The 27,952-nt window shown below is 36.4% G+C and overlaps 1 protein-coding gene across 1 annotated transcript; it reads right to left on the bottom strand.

Annotated features, from left to right (window-relative positions):
- Positions 1 to 2,558: 2,558 nt before the first annotated feature.
- On the bottom strand, positions 2,559 to 6,303 carry ATXN7L3B (ataxin 7 like 3B). Its single transcript, XM_036930814.2, has 2 exons — positions 4,403 to 6,303; positions 2,559 to 4,322 (listed from the first exon to the last, which is right to left on the bottom strand). Exon 1 carries the CDS (start codon positions 5,982 to 5,984, stop codon positions 5,691 to 5,693), a length of 294 nt encoding a protein of 97 aa, XP_036786709.1. The 5' UTR covers positions 5,985 to 6,303; the 3' UTR covers positions 2,559 to 4,322; positions 4,403 to 5,690.
- Between the last annotated feature and the right edge of the window lie 21,649 nt (positions 6,304 to 27,952).

Below are 27,952 nucleotides of genomic sequence, written 5' to 3'. Positions count from 1 at the left end.
ATGAAAATGTCTGTTTGTACTTCAGTCAAGATTACTTCCAGTTCATATACTCGGAGTGATGTTATTGAGCTTCCTATTCAAGAACATCTTATCACTCTCTATTTGTTTGTGGTTTCTTCAAAATACCACAGGAAAATTTTATCATTTTCTCCTTAAAACCTTACACCTCTTGTGATATTAACTTATAAGACCATTATAATTTTTGTTGCATTATAAATGTAATGTTTAAAAAATTCTATTATTCTGATTTTGGATATTAATCCCATTTATATACAGCAACTTCATTGCATTGTCACAATTTCCAGTGGTATATCCATAGATTCTATAAAATTACCCATTTAGTTATCATCCAAGAATGAGAATATTGTTTCTTCCATTTGTTTTCAAGAGAATGCTTTGAAGTATTCATCATTTAGCACAGCAATTGTAGACTAATAAAGTACATACTTTATTAGTGTATGGAAGACTAATAAAGTATGTAGTGTATGTAGACTAATAAAGTACATACTTTATTAGTGTATGGAAGTTCTCTAGCCCTTGTTTTCTATATGGTTACTATTTCTTAAATCAATATTTAGCATTGAAATTTACAAACTATTTTTTCTGTGCCTACTGAAATTTTCACATGGTTTTTATTTATTGGTGTTGTGATTTTTATTTTCTGTCAAAAACTTACTTGCCTGGAATTAATCTATTGATGTTTATTTTTGATATTTTAATAGTTTGCTAACACCTTGATTTATCTTTATGGTTTTATGAAGTTATGTATGATTTTTTGCTGTATTGTCTGTAAAACCTCAAGTGTCTAGTGTTTTTGTGTATTTGGTAGAAATGGGATTTCATTTTTTAAGTTCTAGATGTAGTAATTTCTTAAAGGATTAATATTCCTTATGAGTCATTTTTAACATGTATAATTTTAATATGTTCTTAAATATATGTAACTTTAAAATATATTTCCCATGTTTTCAAACTCATTGCCTTTAAGTTTTCATTGGCATCAAACATTTCATTCTACTTTAACCATAATTTAAAAAAAAATTAGTCCTCTATTGTTATTTCTGTATTTTTTTAATTGTGAGCATACCACTGCTGAACATATTTTCTCATCTCAAAGATGAATTCAATATTTCCCTTTTAACTCAGATTTCCAATAAGGCTCAGTAATATATGATTGAAAATGTTTTCAAAATGAAAAATAAAAACCCAAATCAAGGATTTACAGGTCTATCTGCAATGTATTTTTAAAAATTTGCATCACTTGAAGGACACGTTTTCCTCCAAAACATCACACGAATCTTTTGGAACATGAATGAGATCAAGAGCATGCTCCCTCCACAGTACAAAACTTCCAAAGTCTAATGTTTAAAGCCAGTTGTAGCTGATCTGAGAACCAGCAACTCACTAGCCATAATTATTAGTGTTGTGCTTTTAGCACATTAATATATTCTTTGTTAAATAAAATCTTAAAAAGATTATAGAAACACTTTCAAGTGTTTCAGAGTGGTCCTAATGGAAGGCAGAGTTACAAAATTATTACCGTGTGCAAAGAAAGCTATTCCTGAATCCTTAGCTACTGGGGCATACTTCATTTTTTGTCTTTCTCTCTCTCAACATCAAGTAACCATTTATTAGGTTCTTGACCTCATGCTATATCCTGTAGTTAAAAAGTAGCTGCATACTGGGAGTTAAAAGGCATGCCATTTTTTTTTTAATATAAAGATCATGAGTTAGAAATCATGAAAAGGAACAATCTTAAAAGTCCTATCACCAAGTGGATTTAGTAAAATATTAAGGGCTTACAGGTACCTCATTTCAGAAAACTAGGTTAGCATTAAAAATATTAACTCAAATCTCAACATATGAAATAGGATGCAAAAAAATTTGCTGCAGCTGTATTTGAACGTTAGCAATGTACTATACCTCTATAAGGTTCCCTGAGGTATCCTACTGAGGAAGTTTTTCCTCTGCCGCCATTTTTGATTATTTTTATTCATCAAAATATTCTTTCCAGTTTTGGACCATTTCTTTAATGAACTAGAATAAGCAAACAAGTGATTTTGAGCACTATTAAGGAGTAATAGGTACAATTCTAGGTAAATTGCTCCAACACTTGATGAGAAATCAAAAGAAATAAAAATTTCAGAATTACTCTAAAAACAAAAGACCTCAGGAGTTGGGATAAAATATACAAGTGTTGGGAAAAATCTACCTTTAAGAATGTAGACTCATTTCCTGCTATGAACCATTCGCCTTTTAAAGCAAGGATATTAGCTTGAAATGGTCGTAAAACTTATGTATTAAGATACCTTCAGTTCCATTCAAATTGAACTAATTTTCACATTGGATTTACTTAGTGATAGGCTTAGATTATATTTATTTTACCACCTTCTTACCTCATACAGAAAAGGTAAGATTGTATATAGTTTGTTTCAACATTACAAATACTTTGTTTCTTTGACTGGATATTGGAGAAAGGTCAATTTGCTGCAGTCCTAGATGGAGACAAAGTTGGTCAAAATTCCTTTATTTTGAAAAAATTCCCATTCAGGAGAGTTAGGTTCAACAGCAATTCAACATTTATTTTACTATGTCAATAACTGAAAAACATGTACAATTTTAAAAGATGAACATACAGTCCAAATGAAGTAATTTTTTAAAATTCTGTTTATTATTACTGTACCAATGGGGAGATGCAGTTTATTTACACCAGCAGCCACGGGGACAAGGGGATTACACAGTTAGCAATCTGTGGGGGATGGACTACTTATGCAAAAATAAGAATTTCCAAAACAAACGACAGTGGGAGGTCACTACACTTCCCCAATGATCCCAGCATGCGCTACTGCCAGGCAATGGCCCCTGGGCATGCGGTGATGGGAACTAATGTATGAAGAAAAAGCCACAAACCACAAAAATTGGTAAAGAAACCCTTTCCCCCCATACATAAACACACACTCAGATACATAATAGAATTACAGGGTGACAATATACTTGAGGGAAGGATAGGGAAGATGGGGAGAGTTCCTAACCACTGTCAACTCTATGGTAGGGGGCATTCTCTCCCCCAAACAGAAAGGAGTTAGTATGTCCCCTAGGGCACCTGTTGGACCTAGCCCACCTCATAGTGATCCAGGATAGGGGGCTACTGCCCCAATAATAGTAAGGGTCAAAAAACAAAACAAAAAGCAAGAGGGATGGACTATGAGCCAACCATTACTCAAAACTAGTTCCCTTTCTTCCTCCTCTAACCAGGAGCAAAGGCCAGAATGGAAACAGTAATGTCACAGTCTGAGCTCCCTCTCTGAAGGAAGAGTGGACCATGTTCTTCCCTTCAGCCTGATTCCCAGACATTATTTGGAAGTAGGCCAGAATCTTATGTAGACTGTCCTTTCCCTCTGCATTCCCCTTAGCAGATGTCTATAAAAGGGCAGATAATCCAAAATTATTTTAGCTCTTGCCAAGGTTAACTTTTTTTAAGTTTTAATTCTTGGATTGAAGACCAATCTGTAACTAGGCCCTGACCCTGAGTAGGACAACTCTGGGGGGACAATACAGTAACAGACAGTCTTGAGGCCCTCTAACTATGGTTCCTTAACCTTCTAGAATATTTAACAACACTCAGTCTATGTAGTCCAAATAGTTCCTTCTGGAATAAGGATACATGCAACACAAGAATTAAGAGAAAAGGGATCAGGACCCACTCCATCCCTGTGTCAGCCAGCCTTTTCTGCTCTTCTGCTTAGGTCCTTAGAGGCAGTATCCAAGTAGAAATGGAAGATGTAACTCCACATGAAGACACAGCAGGAAGGCATAGGAGCAAGGCAGTACTATAGAAGAAATGCTTACACATGACACTGCCTTTCACATACAAAAAAAATTATGTTCTTTTTCCTTCTGAATCCCAACAGAGGGAGCTGTAAAAAAGATTCCTCTGAGTTTTCCGCAGAAACAAGGAAAAAAACAAAAAACAAAGATTAAGAGAGCCAAGGAAAGGGAAACTGGGCAGGTTTCAGAAGCAGAAACATCAGAAGAGATGAACTGAAACTGGTCCGTGTGAAAGCAGGGTGGCAGGCAGCACCTGGGGTCATGAGCTGCACCAGATAGGCAGTGGAGCAGGGGACAGGAGGAAAACGGGGCCCAGCCCGACAGATGGGGCTGGGCCCCTTACTGGGACACATAATGAGGTAAGAAAACATTTCAAATAAAGCAGCACCGTTCCTGCTCATCTTGGGGCTTCTACCCCTCTAGACTTCATAAACCCTTGATCAAGGAGCAAAATGTGAGGGTAGTTTCGATATGTGGCTCACATTTCCCATTCTCACCTCTCCCACTCCCTGACCCTCAATCAAGGAGCAAAATGTGAGCGTAGTTTCGATATGTGGCTCACATTTCCCATTCTCACCTCTCCCACTCCCTGAACCCAAGGGCTTTCTGGGGGTCCTTCTCTGACTTCCAACAACATAAGGTCAGCTCTTGTAGAGAAGGTCCAAAGGGAACCAAGTGGAAAGGGCTGCCTCTTGTGAGGAGCAGAGAAGTGGTGACAGTCTAGATGTTCACCGTTAACAGCTCTGTGACTGTCTAACCCAAGGAAAAGGGGCACTCAACAGGATACTGCACAGATGAGAGACAACCCAGTCCTGCTCCTAGCACTGACCCTTTAACATTATGGAGAACAGCTGGGACAGTTTCTGTCTGGGCTCAGCTTTGAAACCACAGCCTCGATGCTCTTTTGTAATTCTGTCCTGCCCCTGGTGTGAGAGGCAGGTAGTGCCCCAGAAAAATGACCAAGTCAGGAAAATGACTGCCCCCACCAATGTGCTGTCCACAGTATAATCTACCTTTATAAGGTTCTTGCAGTTTGAGAGATCGTGCATAGTTGCAGAGATCCCTACCACCTCCCCAAGGGATTATAACTAAATCTTCAGCCTGTCTCCACAACCAAGTTGTCCATCTGTCAAGCCTATGCCATAGAGAGGGCCACAAGAAAGAGGGCTCAGCTCAGCAAAAGGCTATCCCTTGTCCCCAGCTCCATTGAAGTCATTGTAAATAATGGGGGGAAACTGGTGTCTTTAACCTTTTCTTCCTGTTGGAGCCAAGACCATAGAGCTTCCCCAGTCATATTCAGCTGGGAATTCCTTCGTGGTTTTCCCAAATTGGAATTAATGTCCAGATTTCATACCAGACTTGACATTTGTCTTGGAGAAGCCCAAATTAGAGGCTAAGAGATGAGAAGTACAGACCCACTGAGGCCCAGTGATTAAGGCCTGACCATCAGTTATGTCCAAACTGTCAGTTATCCAGGAAGCCCCTGACATCAGGCAGATGGAAAGGTTGATGAACCAAAGCAATTTATGTGCTGGGCACACAGCTGCTCACCTGTGCACTGGGGGACAGTACAGGGATCTTGTGAACTTCCTGGTGTGTTGAGCGATCAACGTACACTGCTTGGTACCAGGATGCACAGCTCCTTCCACCCAGGGTTTCAAAGCTGATCCCGGGTAATAGCCTAATCAAAGGATCCGAATTCCTAAATTCTCCACTTTGGGATTTTTAAGGCCAGGATCTTCAATGGGAATTGGGACTTAGGTCTTTTGTTTGTTTTTTTCTACTTAGCTACCCAACTGCTCCAAACCACAGGACCGGTCTATATTACTGTCCTGGTTGCCCTCAAGATTCTCTCACGTTACCAGCTACTGGAATTCCGGAGGTGAGCGTTGCAGCTGTTGATCAGGCCCGTTCCCAGACTCTCCAGGGCGGGAGCAAAGCGGGAGACGGCACGCTCCTTTATCTTCCACCGGCTGTATGCCAAAATCCTTCACGCTCCCAGTCTCTGCGAACTCCAGGTAGAAGTAGCCGCACTTGACTGCCCGGTGCACCTCAAAGCAGAAGCCCAAACAAGAATCCTCTATCAGGTCTACGTATATCTCCTGAGCGATGGCCTCTAGCTTGTTAGTATCCAGGTTAGCCAGCGAAATCTCCTCCATTTTAATTGGTAAATGACTGTGGCGAGGGCTCTCGGAGTACTCACAGCAGCACGTCGGGCTCCGCGGGCCGCGCCTCGGCCTGGAGGCCTGTCAGGACCGCGTCCTCCGGCGGCGGCGGCGCAGAGGCAGAGCAGCGGCAGCCGGCGGTGACCTCTCCGGAAGCCCAAGTCTCTTAGGTTCTTTCGGCGTCCCCGGGGTAGGGGATTTTGAGCTCGGCCGGGCCCGGACTCAGAGAAAAACGTTCTCCGCGCCTCACCCAACAGCCGCGGCCGCTTCCGCTCGTCGCTCCGGGCTCGGCCCCGCCCCCCCGCTTCCGTTCCTCAGCGCGCCTGCGCACTGCGGCTGCTCAGACTGGGGGCGCCACTTTCAGCGCAGCCGCAGAGACACCTCGGGTGCAGGAAAAACGGGTGGCAAGAGCTGAGGTGTAAAATAAGGCTGTCTTCCACTAGGTCTAATTGTAAACAGAATGCAAGGATGCTCGTGTATGTCATTTTGTTTGTAGACTTAAGCGTTCGCCGAGGAATTCAGCACCCGTCCTTAACTGCCTCCCTCGTGAAAAAGACAAAAATAATAATTACACTGTGTACCTTTGTGTTATGATGAAATATAGTATTAGAAGAGTTCTCCGGTCACGTTTGAATATTTGACTTACATAGTTGACGTGTAATCATTTATATTACTGCCGCCGTTGTTATATAAATCCACTAGATGGTGCAAGAAAACAAAGTATACTTTTATCTTTGAGTCCTTTTTAAAATGAAAAACTAGACACTAAAGACATAATTCATGTGTATTGATCACATGACCTAAGGCATTCATCTCATTTATAAGACCATTAAGTCAGTGTGACTAAAAATATATCTTCATATACATCTTTAGATTAATTCAAAGAGTAAATGATTTATATATTCTCTACTGAGGAAGGAGGAACCCTGAAATATGTTAAATATGGGTGAAAAAGGAAGCTTTTCCTAAAAGCTTCGTGCCCTATGAATTGTGAGAACCAGAACCAGTCTACCTGGATTTAAATCCCAGATCCAACATTTAACAGTTTTGTGTTTCCTTATCTGAATAAAGTTAGTTCCTATTTCATGGTTAAGATGAAATGATATTAACAAGAAAAAAATCCTCATGTGACTTCACCTTACATGTAAGCAAGCACTCAAACCTTGTCAGCTATTTGAATAATCTTACTTATGGACTTGAATATACTATAAGAAAATCATTGTAGTACTTCCTAGTTTAAGGCCCTCATCAACACCACTGTGAAATAGAACAGCCTCTTGTATATATATATTAGCTGATTAAAAAAATAGCTGTCATGAAAGAAAGAAAAAATTTAAAAACGTGTATTTGTAATAGCTCCATACATAGACATGTATCTTTCTAGACAGACACAAATAGGAATTTTCTAATGTATATGATAATCAGAATACTTTTAAATAGTTTTAGAATTCATTCTTAATAATTCATTCTAAAGTTTTGAGTAAAGGATCAAGTATCATTTGGTTTGAGTAATTAGCCAGAACTTGCATCCATCCAAATTTTACCATCTTAAAAACTACAAATTGGCAGATAGGGAGGATTTTGAAATACTAGGCTATTTAAGACATGCACGATAAAAGGTTTTTATCTAGGGCAGAACTGTTTTTTTTCATTGCCGCCTTTGTATAATTTATATGTTCTACATTTAAAAATTGGATATTTTGATATAAGTTGGAATCTGCATATAGTCATATGCTAAACCACAAAACATAATGATTAAGTGTGCAGGAGTTCTCGAATCAGGCTGCCTCCTATCAGTTACTATTTGTGTGAACTTGACTGTTTAACTACCTACTTCTATAAATCTCACTTTTCTCAGGGTTAAATGTTAGTGAGTTTCCACCCCATACCTTTGTTGTGGAATTTAAACATGGTAATGAATATAAAAGTCTTCACAAAGTGTCTGACAAATAATATATGATATTGTATTGTATATATACCTACTGTTGTGAAATGTCTAGTTAGGTAAAAAACAGATGTAAATACAGTTGTTTTCACTGACTCCTTCTCTTCCAAGCCTTCTCCGAATTTAATTTAAAGCAATGCTTCTCAAACCTTAATGTGCATATAAATCACTCAGAGATCTTTTTAAAATGTAGATATGGTTCAGTAGGTCTAAAGCGGGGCCTGAATTTCTGCATTTCTAACATACTTTGATGCTGTTGATTCACAGACCACACTTTAAGTAGCAGGGAATTAAAAGGTCTTGATAGGGGACAACTGTGCTTCATAGTGATTGGATCCCATATAATTTTTTCTGGCCAAATTATTATGAGAACCTTTGCATACTTGATTTTGATATAAGCGAATAAGAGACTTTTTCTGTCCCCCACATTTCCTTATTATATGAGAGTTGAAACTCGAATCCTCAATTTATTTAACAAAGGTCATCAATAAAATTAACTTCAAAATATATACAAGCAGACTATCATATTAATTGAAATTCAAATAATTGGGGCCATGACTAGGCTTAGATTTCCTGTGACATATTTTATCATGTTTACTGCTAGGAAAGGAACACTTTCATGGTGTTGAAAATTTACACTGATGCCCACTGTCACCGTGTCACTTCTACTTGTGTCATTTAACTAGACTGCCTTACCTCTTATTGAAATGTGCTGAAACTATGTTAAACAAATCACATGCCACAAAAGGAAGTTAGAAAGAACTCCTTATTCTATTGCAATTAAAAGGGTTGAAGTCATTGAAGTATTTGGTATAAAAATAAAATAGAAACTCTCCATTATCTAAGTCATTTTCTTAATACCAAGCAAGTAACAGGGATTAATTCTTCATAAATAAGTAATCTTCAAAGAATATGTACATCATATGGGTTTAAAATATTTGGTGTACATATTAAGGTAAATAAAAGAAATGTATCATGAAATGTTAATTGTCTTTGATTATTCTCTTCCCATTCAATAATTGTTATATATGTTAATATATGCGCTGGGAGAATCCACTGTTTCAAAGCTTTATATTTTTATTTAAAGGATTTTATTAAAGACTGAAATTCCATAAAGCAATTATTTTTAAGAGTCATACTTTTTTAAGTGTTCACATAAAATAGAAGACTGAGACAACAGAGTGCATCAGGGATAGACCTGGGAGCTAAAAGACCTGACTTGCTGTATTTCTGCCACTAACTTATCAAGTGACTACGTTAGTAGGTGAATTCACATTTGTAGAAAACAGAGCTGGACTCATGTTTTCTGAATGTTTCTGTTAAGACTAAATTTCTTTGAGTTGAGGAATCTGAGGAGATAGGTTTCCCGAAGTTAAGTGTCAAGTACATTCTTATGTATGACCCACAAAGTTCAAATGTTGGATTCTAAACTGGGCGACTGAGGGTTTTCTTACCACAAACTAATCTACTTCACTACCTAAAGCACCTTAAAGCACCTCCACATCCTTAGCGTTAAGAGCATTATTCATCTACTGAATACCAGCTAGATGTTTTAATTATCTGACTGATGTCCAAAAATGTCGCTTGTAGATGGTTTATTTTTAGCTGAAAACTTTAATTTATCTAGCAATTTTGACTCCTGTGAAATCCACTTTTACTTATAAAATATTCATTAAGACATGACTTGTTTTACTTTACTTACCTAGCATTCCAAGACAAGTGAATAGTAAACCAGAGAGGAAAGGAACATTTGGTCATACTGTCTTCTCCTATAAACAATACTTTCATTGGACCGTGATTTATGTCAGAAACAAGCTATATGGTATTATGCTTCTTTGTCGATAATTTGCTAAAAGAAATATATGTGTGTCCTAACTCAACAGTAAACATGCACATGTCCTCCCAGGCATGGCCTGCTTGACGTTTCAAATTCATCCTCTGCTGAAATCCATTTTTTTTTGGATTTACATTTAAAAAGGGATTATTATGCCTTGCATGAGATTCTGAGATGCCACAATCTGATATTAGATAAGGTTGTCATGCTGAAATTGCAATGTCTAAAATAAATTTATGATTTTAATCTGCCCTACTAAACAGTGAAATCAAGGTGACTTAGTGAATTTTGGCATTTATGACGACTCTGATCTAAAAATTATGATCTACTAAGGAGAAACACACTGTAATTCTGAGCTAACTATAGTTAGTAAGTAGTGTAGTAGACTACTCTAAATGAAAAATTTTAGTACTTAGCATGATACAGTAATTTTTTTAAAAGTTGATCTTCCGATATCTCGATTGTCAGAACCACTTTGATCTATGGAAGAGCTTCAGATGCTCTTTCGAATTATTTTCACCTGTTTGTATATACAGACGGATGTTTTAAAAAATATTTTTAAAGTGTTTATGACACTGCCCTTGAAGACTATAAGCTATTTCTCAAATAAAAATATAACAATATTGCTGACCCCTCCCTATGTGAAAGAATCCACATGACTGTGCAGAGAAGGATATCTGTTCATCTTATGTGTGGATGTAAGGATGGATATAGAGAAATGAAAACTTGAGCACTGAGAATAACTTTTTATTAGACAGTATAATGTGGCATTACATTAAGAGTATTACAAATAACATCACCCAGATTTACTAAACATTTTGCCACTTTTACTTCCTCTCTTTCTCCCTCCCTTCCCCCATCTCTCTCTCACTCTCTCCCCCACTGAGGTTTCTTTTTCACAAACTGATCTGAATTTTTGTTTTTCCTAATCTAGGACTGTAAATTGCAGATAGCATGCCCTTTTACCCCTAAATATTTCAGCTTGTGTGTTCCTTATGAATAGGCGTTGTCTTATATTGCAATACAATAATTGAATTTAGGATCTTGTAGTTCAGGAACTAATACAATTGTCTAATATACAATCCATATTTAAATATTCCCTACTCTCCTAATAATGTCTTTTATTGCATTTTTACCCCTGGATCCAATCCAGGGTCACATATTGCATTTATTTGTCAAGCCTATTCAGTCTCCTTTAATCTGGAACAATTACATCACAGAGAATTTTGAAAATCAAGCAATAATGTACACAAGTTTAAAGAGATTCAATTTCAATTTAATATGGGCAGAATAAAATATTTTTAAAGACATGCAATTTCCCTAATTAAAGCCTTAATTATGGTAAAAATGTATCAGGACACTGCAGCAATGTTACTTGAAAATGAAAATGATTTTGAAGAAGGCTCATCTGCCATAATAAGTTTACAATGCTGGCAAATTAGGTTTCTTTTACACATAGGTGTCCTCTGGAACTTTTGTTATATTTGTTTTAAAATATATTTATTTAATAACAGTAATATGATTTCTTTTCCTTCCCTGATAACCCATGTCCTTTAGGAGATCTTGACCTTGCTAGTTTTGTCAAGCACAATACCATCCAGAAATATAACCCTCAGGGTTGATGAGGAGTTTTCTCTTACAACATGTAAACTCTTGGTTGGGCCTGTCCTGATTAGTAAAACATACCTTTTGGTTGATAGTACATGTCAGAGTAAACCAATGGAAAGGAACATTTGAACATAGGATTCGCTGAGAAAAATTCATGACATTTTTTTAGTTAATCGGTCTAATAGAAAAAAGAGGAAACTGAAAATATCTTCAGGTCTGATGAAGAAAGTAGAGCCAGAGATGTTAAATGAATTGTCCAATTAATTCATGGCAGAGTTAGGACTAGATGTCAGGGCTTCTGACTTCTAACTTTATTTATGTTACACAATGGTGCTCTAGTATCTACTTTTTTATTGTAAAACTGTCTGACTATTTCCTGTAATGCATTTTGTAAAGACACTTTAGAGTCAGCATTAATATGCAACACATCCAAATCTTATTGCCAGTGGATCAGGTACCAGTAGCCAGACTTAAAATCAGCTTAAGCACTCTTTGCTTATCCACAAGGTGCTAAAATTCATAAAGTGATGCTCTATACAATGTGCTCTGTAATTTTTTTGTGCTAGAGCTTCAAAAGGAGCATTTTTCACATTAAGGAAACATGGATTCCACAGAAAGATCATAAACTTAATTTAGAAATGCATTTTGAGACAGTTTTAAGAATAAAATTTTCACAATAGTTTTTACTGCCTAAAAGTAGTATTTTTAGAACCAATTTTTCACCAGATTGGTTTTAATTGGTACAAAGTTAAGTTTCTTTGTATCCTTTTTTTCTTTCTTTTCTCATAGTTCTTTGATTCCAAGTTATAAAGACGTTTTTATGTAATTAATTGAACACACTTTTATCTAATTTGACTAATGTCCATTAGGTTTGTTTTTGTTTGTCTTCTCCCATCAAGAGCTGTCTCATATTTTCTTAAGTCAAGCTGTTAAACTGGTGGGTGGGATGCTTTTACTTCTTGTATTCCACAGGCAGGCATCTGGCAATTGCCACCAAGTGAGAGATTAATTTTCTTGCAAAAATCTTGGTAAATGTAAAATTCAGAGCAAATTTAGGTACTAACATGAGGACATCTCAGAATCTTTCACAGATTAATTATATAGAATTTTTTGTTATTAAAATAACTCTGGTTTCTTTTTTTGTACTTAACTACATCACATATTGCCCCTTCTTTTCCTTCATTTTATCTGAAACTGTTCTTTGAGTCTTAGTTCTCAAAGGAATTCCAAAACCTGATTTGTCCCCACTCTCAGAGATCATCAGTTGCCTTCTAGCCTCACTTCTTTTATATTTGCTAAAGTGTTATTACATTATCCTACTCTAATTTTACCAATCCTCACTCTTTATAAACATCAGCATCTATTTTTGACACTTCTTTTCTTGGTCAACTCTGAGTAAATCCTTCACATAGCCTTCATTTTTCTAGGAAAAATACAAACATAGATGAATAGACCATCGTTGGCATTGAACACAATGCCATGTACCTGGAGATTTTTAATACATTTTATACCATCAGGATGTACAGTACCGAGTTTTAGGATTAATTTTCATTTTTGAGTATTATCAACTACTAATAAAATTCATATTTCATAGTATACTTTGTTTTCTTAGGATTCTTCAAAGAACAAAGTGAAAAATTCAGTTATTTTAAAATAGAAGCTCATTCTATCTTATGGATCATTTGACATACCTCTAAAGCTAAGCTACATTATAGGATCTTGATCTTGTTTTTTTCTGTATCTTGAAACATTTTTCTATTTTGTCATTATAAAAAAAACTGGTTCACCAATAATCATCAATTATTCCTAGTTATGTTTCAAAAGACAAAAATAATAAGAAAACTGATAGAATCATCTAGGTTCATAGAGGATATGACCATGGGTAAATTCAAGGACACTGCCTTTGTAAATAAAATCGTATTGGAGAGCAGTTTGTTCACATTTATTTATATTTTCCCTGTGGTTGCTTTGGCTTAATGGCAGGGATGAATAGTTGCAACTGAGACCATATGGCTTGTAAGCCCGAAATATTTACCATTTGATCCTTTAAGAAAAAGTTGACCTATGCTATGTTTCGGTTAAAACAATAAGATAATAGTGAAAGAGTTGTTATCCTTCACTTTTACTATGCTACCCAAATACTGTATCATCTTTCAAGAACATGTAAGAGAAGCCTGGAGGCACCGTCTCTATAGTCTGCTTTTAACTTTTATTGAACACGATCAAGAATTCAGAATTTTTCATTTTCTTTCTTTAATGGCATAGAGACGAAAATTGAAGGAGAAAATGTTTTACAATTATTAGATGAAGTAGAAGATAAATTCAAAGAGACAGATAACAGTACTCTAATGATGATGGTGAAATGGATCATGGATGTGAAATGGATCGTGAAAGTGGCATCTCAATGAGACAATTCAGATGACAATATCTGGATGAATTTTCAAGAATCTGTAAGTGAACAATATATTTCCAAGAACAAGGGGGAATATGGTATTTTCATCTAGCTAGTCATTATATAGCAAAGACTTTACAGACAGTGTTTTGCAGCAAGGACCTGGACTATTCTATTTTGCTAAAAGGAGGTGTCACAATTTTTCATCTTTTATGATGTGCTAAAATTCAATTGTTACAAAGAGGTTTGTAATGTTAACATTTATTTTAAAAATTCTACTGTAGTTGTTTTCCACTACCTCTTTATTCTTCTTCTATGAGTTATTTACTAAATGAAAAAATTATTTTAAAGGGGTCCATTGGACCCAGATGGCAAATGATGCTGAAAATCTTCTTGATATATTGAGGGATGAATATTAATGACAAAAGAAGAAATACAAATTGCCAACAGGCACATGAAAAGATGCACCACATCACTAATCATCAGGGAAATGCAAATCAAAACCACAATGAGGTATCACCTCATATTAGTTAAAATGGCCACTATCCAAAAGACAAGAAAAAACAAATACTGAAGAGGATGTGGAGAAATAGGAACCCTCCTACTCTGTTGGTGGGACTGTAAATTGGTGCAACTGCTATGTAAAACAGTATGGAGATTCCTCAAAAAACTAAAAATAAGAATACCAGTTGACCCAGGAATTCCACTTCTAGGAATTTACCTGAAAAAAACAAAATCCCTGATTCAAAAAGACATATGCACCCTTATGTTTATAGTGCACTGTCTGCAATAGCCAAGGTACGGAAGCAACCTAAGTATCAATCAGTAGATGATTGGATAAGGAAAAGGTGGTACATATATACAAAGGAAGATTATTCAGCCATAAAAATAAAAAATCCTGCCATTTGCAACAACATGGATGGAGCTAGAGGGTATTAAGCTCAGTGAAATAAGCCAGGCAGAGAAAGACAAATATTATATGATTTCACTTATTCGTTGAATATAAAAACAAAGCAAAACAGAAGGAAGAAAACATCATTAGACTCAGAGACAGTGAGAAGTGACTAGTGGTTACCAAGGGAAAAGGGAGTGGGCAGGCGGTTGGTGGGAGAGGAGGGCGGGATATTTGAAACACTGTGATGTACATTTGATTACAAACAAAAAAGAAAGAACAAATAGAAGAAATAAAATAAGGCAAGGCAGATTTAATAGTTTTAATTCATAGTCTTAAAAATTGAGGTACTATATTTTTCTATTTTATATTGTTTTTCTCTTCATCTCACTCACTCTATCAAACACATAAATATGAATTTATTGGCTTTTATAAAATGTTTCTTTAAAAATATACAAGTGGCATGCGCCCTTGAAACAGTTCTGTGTGGTGAAATTCTCATTTTGTCAAACACAGATGCTCTTAACCATCCTCTAGATCAAAGCAATCTCTAGATCAAAAGGTTCCTGGAGTTCCTGGAGTTATTCTGTTTCTCAGTTTTTCTTCTGTGTGCCTGCCTTTTCCCTTTGTTTTTAATTTAATCAGACATTTTGGTGCCCTTACCTCTGGTTCTTCATAATTTTTCCCTGGGAGTTTTAAGAAAATAAAAAGGCAGTTTTTTTTTTAGCCCAAAAATACTTGCTCCCATAAATCCTACATACATAAATAAGGTACATCCTAGAATAATAACACATACACACTCACACACACAAATTGACCTCAATTACAAGATGAGTTAAGAGAAAAATTAACATTACTTTTTTTTTATTACAAAGACTGGCACTTTTTCTTCTTTTTTTTTTATGAAGAACATTATTAAACGTTACTTTTTTTTTTCAGTGAAAGCTCGATAATTCAATTGGCAAACGAAAATATGCACTGCTATCATTCCTAGCCTCTTATCTGTACATATTTTTATGATATCAGTATTAGTTTATAAGATATATTTGACAAAGTAAACTTATCATACTAAGAGCAATACATTAAAAATCAAAATAGTTAATACTTTGCTTTACATTTACTTAATATAATTAGATATAAAAGTATCAGTTATTTTCTCTGAATACTTATGTATTTAAAAATTGTGGAAAACACAGAAGTATTCAAGTAGTCTGTATCATAAAGGAGCTATTAATTAATCTTTTATAAAAAAGAAATCTATATTTTTAAAAGTATAATACATGTCATCTGAGGAAATTAATTTATTATAGAAAACCATCATAAGGAAATAGATAAAAGATTTACTCAAATAATTAGAAAAGTCTGACAGAACCAAAATGAAGTAAACATCTTAGAAAGATTAGGAAAGAATATTCTGGGACACAAGTTTATAGATAGAGTCTAGGAAGTTAAGACTGGGGCCATTTCTATGTACCATAATAAAGGGTATTTTCTTATTTTTACTTATTTTTTTTTCCAGCTCAATCATTTACTTGCTGTGTGTCTTTTTTTTTTTCCCTTTGAGAGGGCATCTCTCATATTTATTGATCATATGGTTGTTAACAACAATAAAATTCTGTGTAGGGGACTCAATACACAATCATTAATCAACCCCAAGCCTAATTCTCAACAGTCTCCAATCTTCTGAAGCATAACGAACAAGTCCTTACATAGTGAATAAGTTCTAACATGGTGAACAGTGCAAAAGCAGTTATCACAGAAACTTTAGGTTTTGATCACGCATCATGAACTATAAAAAAATCAGGTCAAATATGATTATTTGTTTGATTTTTATACTTGATTTACATGTGAATCCCACATTTCTCCCTTATTATTATTATTATTATTATTATTTTTAAAAATAAAATGCTGAAGTGGTAGGTAGATGCAAGATAAAGGTAGAAAACATAGTTTAGTGCTGTAAGAGGGCAAATGTAGATGATCAGGTGTGTGCCTGTAGACTATGTGTTAATCCAAGCTAGACAAGGGCAACAAAACATCCACGGATGCAGAAGATTTCTCTCAGAACAGGGGGCGTGAGGTTCTAAGCCTCACCTCTGTTGATCCCAGATTTCTCACCTGATGGCCCCCTGCGACTGTGCCTGTCTTAGGTTGTTCCTCCCTTGAGGAATCTTACAGTCTCTGGCTAACCAGTCATCTTCCGGGGCCATACAGGGAAATTCGAAGTTGGTAAGTGCGAGAGAAGCAATATTGTTTGAAAAGGTTAGCTTGTTACTTTTTTACAGATTCATGCCCTGTGGCTTCTATGCCCAGCATTTGTCTTGAGGTATCTTTACCACTTGGAAGAATTATGATACTCGGTAATTTCGATATGAGGCACGAATTCTACTTAGGGGTTGTAATTATGAAGGGAGAAGAGAAGCTATAGAAGTAGCAGACAGAAGAAAACATGGGAAGATTGATTATTTATTTGACATATCTTCTTGTAGTGTAACATAAGCGTGTATACATTTTAAATTACTAATTAAATTGCGTACACACATTAACATAATAGGAATACAGCTACGGAACCAAAGCAGACCTACAATTACCAGCCATATCCAGTGAAACCAAGAAATCCAGTTAGGCACCCAAGGCATTTGTGAAAAATTATCAATGATATGATGGATATTGTCTAACTGAATTTGAATATTTTGAGAAAAATCAGACAAATTAAAACAACACACTCCTGGGAACTGTTCACATCCCATATGTTCTTTTAACAGTAGACAGTCTATAGTTGTAAGATTTTGGAGCGCTGCAACTTGCACTTCTCCTAATTCTTGGTTGAGTTCCGACAGTACAGATTCAGTCAAATTTGTTGTTTTACTGTATGCACAGATCAGCTTAGATATCTCCTTCTTCATTGCAATGGCAAGTCCAGGAACCGGTGGGATGAATGCAGCTACAACTACAACAGCACCAGGATCTTTGCTGAAATTTTTTGATGATCATCTTCTGGAAAGACTCTTCCAGAGAATGTTGATGTTGGACGTTCTTCTTTATATCATATCTTAATTTGTTTTCTGTGTAGCCAAATTAGGCTTTGATCCTCTGTATAAACACAAACAAACCCTTTGCCCACACTTTGATATGCCCTTTATAACATTGTGAAGAACTTATTGGAGATCACCACACAGGAACTGCTTTTTTTTTTTGTTATCATTAATCTACAATTACATGAAGAACATTATGTTTACTAGGCTCTCCCCTATACTAGGTACCTCCAAAACCCCCTTACAGTCACTGTCCATCAGCATAGCCAAATGTTGTATAATCATTACTTGTCTACTCTGTGTTGTACAGCCCTCCCCTTTCTCCCACCCCCCCATTATGCATGCTAATCATAATACCCCGTTTCTTCTTCACCCCTTATCCCTCCCTACCCACCCATCCTCCCCAGTCCCTTTCCCTTTGGTACCTGTTAGTCCATTGTTGGGTTCTGTGAGTCTGCTGCTGTTTTGTTCCTTCAGTTTTCCCTTTGTTCTTAAACTCCACAGATGACTGAAATCATGTGGTATTTCTCTTTCTCCGCCTGGCTTATTTCACTGAGCATAATACCCTCTAGCTCCATCCATGTTGTTGCAAATGGTAAGATTTGTTTTCTTCTTATGGCTGAATAATATTCCATTGTGTATATGTACCACATATTCTTTATCCATTCATCTACTGATGGACACTTAGGTTGCTTCCAATTCCTGGCTATTGTAAATAGTGCTGCGATAAACATAGGGGTGCATCTGTCCTTTTCAAACTTGAGTGCTGCATTCTTAGGGTAAATTCCTAGAAGTGGAATTCCTGGGTCAAATGGTAAGTCTGTTTTGAGCATTTTGAGGAACCCCCATACTGCTTTCCACAATGGTTGAACTAATTTGCATTCCCACCAGCAGTGTAGGAGGGTACCCCTTTCTCCACAACCTCACCAACATTTGTTGTTGTTTGTCTTTTGGATGGTAGCCATCCTAACTGGTGTGAGGAGATACCTCATTGTGGTTTTAATTTGCATTTCTCTGATAATTAGCGATGTGGAGCATCTTTTCATGTGTCTGTTGGCCATCTGAATTTCTTTTTTGGAGAACTGTTCAGTTCCTCTGCCCATTTTTTAATTGGATTATTTGTTTTTTGTTTGTTGAGGTGGGTGAGCTCTTTATATATTTTGAACATCAAGCCTTTATCAGATCGGTCATTTACAAATATATTCTCCCTTACTGTAGGGTACCTTTTGTTCTATTGATGGTGTCTTTTGCTGTACAGAAGCTTTTCAGCTTAATATAGTCCCACTTGTTCATTTTTGCTGTTGTTTTCCTTGCCTGAGGAGATATGTTCAAGAAGAGGTCACTCATGTTTATGTCTAAGAGTTTTTACCTATGATTTTTTCTAAGAGTTTTATGGTTTCATGACTTACATTCAGGTCTTTGATCCATTTTGAATTTACTTTTGTGTATGGAGTTAGACAATGGTCCAGTTTCATTCTCTTACATGTAGCTTCCCAGTTTTTTCAGCACCATCTGTTGAAGAGACTGTCATTTCACCATTTTATGTCCATGGCTCCTTTATCAAATATTAATTGAACATATATGTTTAGGTTAATGCCTGGAGTCTCTAATGTGTTCCACTGGTCTGTGGCTCTGCTCTTGTGCCAGTACCAAATTGTCTTGATTATTATGGCTTTGTAGTAGAGCTTGAAGTTGGGGAGTGAGATCCCCCCTACTTTATTCTTCTTTCTCAGGATGCTTTGGCTATTCAGGGTCTTTGGTGTTTCCATATGAATTTTGGAACTATTTGTTTCAGTTCATTGAAGAATGTTGCTGGTAATTTGATAGGGATTGCATCGAATTTGTACATTGCTTTGGGCAGGATGGCCATTTCGACGATATTAATTCTTCCTAGCCACAAGCATTGGATGAGTTTCCATATGTTAGTGTCTTGTAGTTTTCAGGGTATAGGTCTTTCACTTCTTTGGTTAGGTTTATTCATAGGAATTTTTTTCTTTTTGATGCAAATGTGAATGGAGTTGTTTTCCTGATTTCTCTTTCTACTGGTTCATTGTTAGTGTATAGAAGAGCCACAGATTTCTGTGTGTTAGTTTTGTATCTTGCAACTTTGCTGTATTCTGATATCAGTTCTAGTAGTTTTGGAGTGGAGTATGTAGGGTTTTTTATGTACAATATCATGTCATCTGCAAATAGTGACAGTTTAACTTTTTCTTTACCAATCTGGATTCCTTGTATTTCTTTGTTTTGTCTGATTGCCGTGGCTAGGTCCTCCAGTACTACATTAAATAACAGTGGGTAGAGTGGGCATCCCTGTCTTCTTCCCGATCTAAGGGGAAAAGCTTTCAGCTTCTCGCTGTTCAGTATAATGTTGGCTGTGGGTTTATCATATAAGGCCTTTATTATGTTGAGGTACTTGCCCTCTATACCCATTTTGCTGAGAGTTTTTATCATGAATGGATGTTGAATTTTGTCAAATGCTTTCCAGCATCTATGGAGATGAGCATGTGCTTTTTGTCCTTCTTTTTGTTGATGTGGTGGATGATGTTGATGGATTTTCTAATGTTGTACCATCCTTGCATCCCTGGGATGAATCCCACTTGCTCATGGTGTATGATCCTTTTGATATATTTTTGAATTCGGTTTGCTAATATTTTATTGAGTATTTTTGTATCTACATTCATCAGGGATTTCGGTCTGTAATTTTCTTTTTTGGTGGGTTCTCTGCCTGGATTTATTATTAGGGTGATGTTGGCTTCATAGAATCAGTTTGGGAGTATTCCCTCCTCTTCTATTTTTTGGAAAACTTTAAGGAGAATGTGTATTATGTATTCTCTGTATGTCTGATATAATTCCGAGGTAAATCCGTCCAGCCCGGGGGTTTTGTTCTTGGGTAGTTTTTTTATTACCATTTCAATTTCTTTGCTCATAATTGGTTTGTTTAACTTTTGTGTTTCTTCCTTGGTCAGTTTTGGAAGGTTGTATTTTTCTAGGAAGTTGTCCATTTCTTCTAGGTTTTCCAGCTTGTTGGCATATAGGTTTTCATAGTAGTCTTTAATAATTCTTTGTATATCTGTGGAGTCTGTCATGATTTTTCCGTTCTCATTTCTGATCCTGTTGATTTGTTTTGATTCTCTTTTTCTCTTAATAGGTTTGGCTAGAGGCTTATCTATTTTGTTTATTTTCTCGAAGAACCAGCCCTTGGTTTCATTGATTTTTGCTATTGTTTTATTCTTCTCAATTTTGTTTATTTCTTCTCTGATCTTTATTATGTCCCTCCTTCTGCTGACTTTAGGCCTCATTTGTTCTTTTTTTTCCAGTTTCGATAATTGTGATGTTAGACTATTCATTTGGGATTGTTCTTCCTTCCTCAATTTGCCTGGATCACTATGTACTTTAAAGACTGCTTTCGCTGCGTCCCACAGATGTTGGGGCTTTGTATTGTTGTTTTCATTTGTTTCCATATATTCCTTATCTCTATTTTAATTTGTTCGTTGATCCATTGATTATTTAGGAGCATGTTGTTAAACCTCCATGTGTTTTTGAGCCTTTTTGTTTTCTTTGTAGAATTTTTTCTAGTTTTATACCTTTGTGGTCTGAAATGTTGGTTGGTAGAATTTCAATATTTTGGAATTTACTGAGGCTCTTTTTGTGAGCTATTATGTGGTCTATTGTGGAGAATGTTCCATGTGCACTTGAGAAGAATGTGTATCCTGTTGCTTTTGGATGTAGAGTTCTATAGATGTCTATTAGGTCCATCTGTTCTACTGTGTTGTTCAGTGCCTCTGTGCTCTTACTTCTTTTCTGCCCGGTGGATCTATCCTTTGGGGTGAGTGGCGTGTTGAAGTCTCCTAATATGAATGCACTGCAGTCTATTTCCCCCTTTAATTTTGTTAGTATTTGTTTCACATATACTGGTGCTCTTGTGTTTTTTTGCATATATATTTAGAATGGTTATATCCTCTTGTTGGACTGAGCCCTTTATCATTATGTAATGTCCTTCTTTATCTCTTGTTACTGTCTTTGTTTTGAAGTCTATTTTGTCTGGTATTAGTACTGCAACCCCTGCTTTCTTCTCTCTGTTGTTTGCCTGAAATATGTTTTTCCATCCCTTGAGTTTTAGTCTGTGCATGTCTTTGGGTTTGAGGTGAGTTTCTTGAAACAGCATATAGATGGGTCTTGCTTTTTCTTCTATTCTATTACTCTTTATCTTTTGATTAGTGCATTCAGTCCATTTATATTTAGTGTGACTATTGTAAGATATGTACTTATTGCCATTGCAGGCTTTAGATTTGTGGTTACCAAAGGTTCAAGGTGAGCCTCTTTAGTATTTTACTGCCTAACTTAGCTTGCTTATTGAGCTGTTATATACACTGTCTGGAGATTCTTTTCTTCTCTCCCTTCTTATTCTTCCTCCTCCATTCTTTGTATATTGGTTGTTTTATTCTGTGCTCTTTTGTGTTTCCTTTCACTGCTTTTAGTGGGGAGTTGATTTTATCTTTTTTGCATTTAGTTAGTATTTGGTTGGTCTGGTTGCTTTGTTGTGATTTAATTTTCTCTAATCACATGTGTTTAGTTTTAGGAGTGTTCCCGTCTAGTACAGTCCCTCTAAAATACCCTGTAGAGGTGGTTTGTGGCAGGCAAATTCCCTCAACTTTTGCTTATCCAGGAATTGTTTAATCCCTCCATCATATTTAATGGTAATTGTGCTGGATACAGTATCCTTGGTTCAAGGCCCTCCTGTTTCATTGCTTTAAATATATCATGCCATTCTCTTCTGGCCTGTAAGGTTTCTGTTTAGAAGTCTGATGATAGCCTGATGGGTTTTCCTTTATAGGTGACCTTTTTCTCTCTAGCTGCCTTTAAAACTCTTTCCTTGTCCTTGATCTTTGCCATTTTAATTATTATGTGTCTTGGTGTTGTCCTCCTTGGATCCTTTCTGTTGAGAGTTCTGTGTATTTCCGTGGTCTGTTCAATTATTTCCTCCTCCAGTTTGGGGAAGTTTTCAGCAATTATTTTTCAAAGACATTTTCTATCCCTTTTTCTCTGTCTTCTTCTTCTGGTACCCTTATAATATGGATATTATTCATTTTGGATTGGTCACACAGTTCTCTTAATATTGTTTCATTCCTGGAGATCCTTTTACCTCTCTCTGAGTCAGCTTCTATGCGTTCCTGTTCTCTGGTTTCTATTCCATCAATGGCCTCTTGCATCTTATCCATTCTGCTCATAAATCCCTCCAGAGTTTGTTTCACTTCTGTAATCTCTTTCTGTGCATCTGTAATCTCCCTCCGGACTTCATCCCTTAGCTCTTGTATATTTCTCTGCATCTCCGTCAGCATGTTTATGATTTTTATTTTGAATTCTTTTTCAGGAATACTGGTTAGGTCTGTCCCCTTCTTAGGTGTTGACTCTGTGATCTTTGTCTGCCTGTAGCTTTGCCTTTTCATGGTGATAGAGATAGTTTGCAGAGCTGGCACGAGTGATGGCTGGAAGAAATTCCCTTCTTGTTGGTTTGTGGCCCTCCTCTCCTGGGAGAACAGCGACCTCTAGTGGCGTGTGCTGCGCAGCTGCACGCAGACAGGGCTTCTGATTCCTGCCCGGCTTCTGTGGCGTTTATCTCCGCTGTTGCTGTGGGCATGGCCTGCCTCGGGCTGCTGCTCCAATATGGTGGAGCCACATTGGAGGGAGCGGCTGGGAGGATATTTATCTCTTTGAGGGTCCTCTGTGCTCCCTGCTGCCCAGGGGGTTAGAGTGCCCAGAGATCCCCAGATTCCCTGCCTCTGTACTAGTGTTCTGGGATGCTTCAATCCGGTTTTGGGGTCCCTGTTCCTTTAAGACTTCCAAAAAGCACTTGCCAAAAAAAAAAAAAAATTAAAAAAATAAAACAAATAATTTAAAAAAACACATAAAAAAAACACTCGCTTTTCTTTGTCCCTGGGGGGCTGGCCTCAGGGACCCACTCACCGGTCTTGCTGTCCTGTTTCCCTAGTATCCAGGACCCCATGCATGCACTGTGTCTGTGCTCTGGTCCGGATATCTGGGGCTGGGTGTTTAGCATTCCTGGGCTCCCTCTCCCTCCCTGCTCCGACTCCCTTCCGCCTGCCAGGTTTTGGGGTGAGGGGCGCTTGCGTCCTGCCGGGCTGGGGCTTGTATCTTAACCCCTTTGCAAGGCGCTGGTTTCTCGCAGGTGTGGATGTGGTCTGGATGTTGTCCTGTGTCCTCTGGTCTCTATTCTAGGAAGAGTTGTCTTTGTTATATTTTCATAAATATATGTGGTTTTGGGAGGAGTTTTCCGCTGCTCTACTCACGCCGCCATCTTGGCTCCACCTAAACGTTACTTTTTAAACTTCTCTTCTCATACCTGAAATATACTTTTGGCACTGTACATTTTAACACTTTGTGATATGAGGGAGACAAGTCATGTTAATGGTTTCAGGCTTAAATTAGGCAGTGTACAAACTGAAAAAGATTTACTTATTTTTAGCTGCTTTTCTCTGCATAGAGTCCCTTATAATTACAAATCTCATTGTATGATTTTGTTTTTTTTAATCTAAGGGATGACAATAACATGGAAGAAGAGATGAAATGGGAGAAAGGTAGGAGAGATCTTGTTGGTATCTGATTTGACATCAATAATAGTTCCTTACATTAAGGTCTCAAAGGAATAAATTTCTTACATCTATCCTTTGATGAAATTCATTTATAACTCTCTCCAAACTTACTTGTGTTATAGAAAAATGCATGGCAGTTAAATCCAGGGACTTTGAAATTAAAGCCTGGGCCACTTAATATTTGTAATACCCTCGGTGATTCTAGTAACAACTCAGAATTAATTTTATCATCTGTAAAATGACTTAAAATAGTACTTTCCTCAGAAAGAACTGTGAAAGTAAAATATAAAAAGCTTAAAAGAGGTTGTACATTAAGTAAGCATTCAGTAATAACCTATTCATATAGTGAGGTAAGGGAAATACTAGCCTTTGAACTCAAACAATCCTGGTTTTCTCACTTATTCTTAAATTCAGTAAATATTGAGGTTCCTTTTTTATTTCAGTTGTGATTAAAAATTGAGGTGCAATGATAAAGGGTCCCGGTTCCTCTTTCAAGGAGCTATTTAGTGGAGATAGAGAAACATAAACTCATACAATAAAGGATTGTGAGAGCCATGATAAAAATGTGCACAGAATTCAGTAGGCAAACCCAAAATGGATGGTCAGTTCTGTAAGCAGAGAAGGGAAATTTTTGTGGGAATTTTACCCTTTAATTAGGATTTGGAAGAGAACTTTTCAGTAGAGACAGGTGGAGTGAGGGACAGTTCAGGAGCAGAGGAAAGCATGATTAGTAGTACAGAGGTATGACACAACATTGTTTTCATTATCTATCAAGTTATTCCTTATAGCTCTAGAAAAAGTTCTAGAAGCTATAGATGGGATGGAGGGAAGGCTGGAAAAAAAAGGATTTGTGGTCACTGAAGGGTTTTTTAGAAATGTTATACTGGAAAAGATATCTGGCTTCATTGTGGAAGATAAAATGGAATATTAATAGACCTTGTTCACCATGTAAGAACGTGTTCATTATGCTTAAGAAGATTGGAGACTGTTGAGAATTAGGCTTGGGGTTGATTAACGACTGTACATTGAGTCCCCTATACAGAATTTTATTGTTGTTAACAACTATTTGATCAATAAATATGAGAGATGCCCTCTCAAAAAAATGGAATATTAATAAACAACAAGAAGGAAGGATAATTACTGTCCAGGTGAGAAATCATAAATTCACGAATACAAAAGCATTGAAGGTGGAGGAAAGGAATCAATTACGGTAAATTTGCAAAGGTCAAATTTATATAGGATTTGACTGGATTGCAATAAGGACAACTAAAAATGACAGAGAAAATGAAATGAGATCATTTCAATAAAAGCACTCATAAGATATAAAACTCAATATGATTTTCAGTCACTATCCACATTCAAGATGATATAATCAATGACTTAAAAGACACAATTAATATGCTATCCTATAAAATGTAACCATTGCCTGCTCTTAAATTTTTTCAGGCTTTCAATTATATTTTTAAATACAATCTTTCAATCTTTGTCTGGAGACTGTCCTAATAATTCTCGTATATTTATAGGAATATTTACCACTGTGATATGTTTCACAGTTTCAGGATTCTTGTATACTTATCTGATTAAATTGATCAAACTTTAAAATTTTACCAGAAATTCAACATATGTACATGCACACACACATACACACTGGGTTAACCTAAAGGAGTTGTTGGGTTAGTAGGGTTTTAAACAATTTTTTATGGTGTTTTAGTACTAAGAATAAAATGGAGGCATAATCCAAAATAGACTTACATAGCATTCACTTATGAATTGAGGCTCAACTTGTCTTTATATGCAAAGGTACTGGGAAGCAGAAAATTATTTTTAAGTGATAATCTTTTTTTTTTTTCCACAGAGCTAGGTAGGGCCTTTGGTGGCCAAAGTCCTTTGAGACTTCATAGACAATTGTCCTACATGGATCCTGGGTCTTCGACTTACTTTATTGTTAGAGGAATCCAGCCATGCCGAGCATGAGTTTAAAAACATTCAGAGATCTCATTCTCATATTCCACATTGTGGGGCTATTTATCCATTGACATTAGGTCTGCCACATCTGTTCATGCATTTAAATGAAAGTTAAAGACATTCCTTTTTGATCAAGTTTTAGCGTTTTCATAATTTATATGCACCACACTATTCTAGAAGAGTTTGTTCAGAGCAATTTTCTCTGTTTTATCTGTCATTGGTATTTTTATGCCTTTTATTCCACAGCCTTTAAGATGTGATGTGAATAAAAACAGCTTTCTAAATAAAGATTGATTGTCTGGTAACAGTTACCCAGCAAACCATTGTATTCATATGAAACCAAAAAACAAATGCTATATATGTTGGTTTAAATCATATCATGGCACATACCTTAATTTATTGGAGTGTACACAAAGAAATATCCTCATATACATATTAAACTTAAATTGGGAATTTTTTTGAGAAAAAAGTATTTTGATAAATGCCTTGTTCAGATTGATGAAAGCATCTGTGCACATTGCTTTCTTAATGTGGGCCCTGGAATCACCATTTTCTCCCCCATGGAATTTGATTCTGTCCTACTTAGAGGAATGTCTCTTATTGAGACTGAAGAGAGTAATGCTCAACCATGTCCACATAATCTCTTTGACTTAAATTTTATTCCCTTAATATTTAACATTATTTGATCTTTAACATTCTTTTTAATGTTTTTTCAGTCAGCTGGAAAAAGTGGAATGTTTGGAAGAGAAGCTACTAGCTTTTCCATATGTATAGTTTTATAGTCCCTTTACATCATTAAAAAAACATGATGTGTACTTAAGAAGCTAGGTTTTTTACTGGTCCTCAGTGGGGAAATGAACTTAGGTCTATAAAATAATAATGTAAAAAATACGTTTTAAAATTTTTGGCAAAATGCCTTCAAAGAAGTACAAGGCAGGTATACATAAAATAAAATACTGTTAATATATTGTCAATGGAACTGCATCAATCACCATCAGAAGAAATAGAATGTGTCATGAGATATTTCAGTATAACAGTTCCCCTGTTTTTAGTAAGCACATAAACACATGCACACTTACTCTGACACTTAGTTCTGGAATTTAACCAAACTTTTTTTCTTAACTCCAGTTGGGGTTGTATTTTTCCTCTCTAATTATCTCAGTTTATATATTTAAGCATGTATTTAAACTCTTTTATATGTTTCTAAAAGTCTTAGAGTAAGAATCTGATTTATCTTTTGTTCAACAATTCCTAAATTAGATCGTGAGTTCCAATCACTACTGAGTCCAGACTTGAATGTCTGCCAGCATGCATGACAGCCCCATTTTGTTCCCTACTGAGCATCTTAGATATCTTTACATTTCAAGACCAAAATTTTTAATTTCCCCTCCACCTTCCTCATAAAAAGGCATTTCTCACCTTCTCCCTATTTTTCTTATCCCAGCTCATTCACCACTATTCAACCAGATAACCATTCTGAAGATCTAGGACTCAATACAGATTTCCCTGTTCCCATTACATCTATATGCATCTGTTGGCATCTGTGGGCTTGAAAATAAAAATACACTCCAAATTGTACCATTCTCCACTCCATGAGTCACCCCTATCATCGTGCCACACCTCATGACAACCCACCATCGTGCCCACCTCAGTTGCTGCAATACTCCCGTAGCTGGTATT

The sequence above is a fragment of the Manis pentadactyla genome, chromosome 10 (assembly GCF_030020395.1).
Source record: "Manis pentadactyla isolate mManPen7 chromosome 10, mManPen7.hap1, whole genome shotgun sequence".
Lineage (NCBI taxonomy): Eukaryota > Metazoa > Chordata > Mammalia > Pholidota > Manidae > Manis > Manis pentadactyla.
Note: the sequence above shows the minus strand (reverse complement) of the source record. Positions and strands in the feature narration are given on the sequence as shown.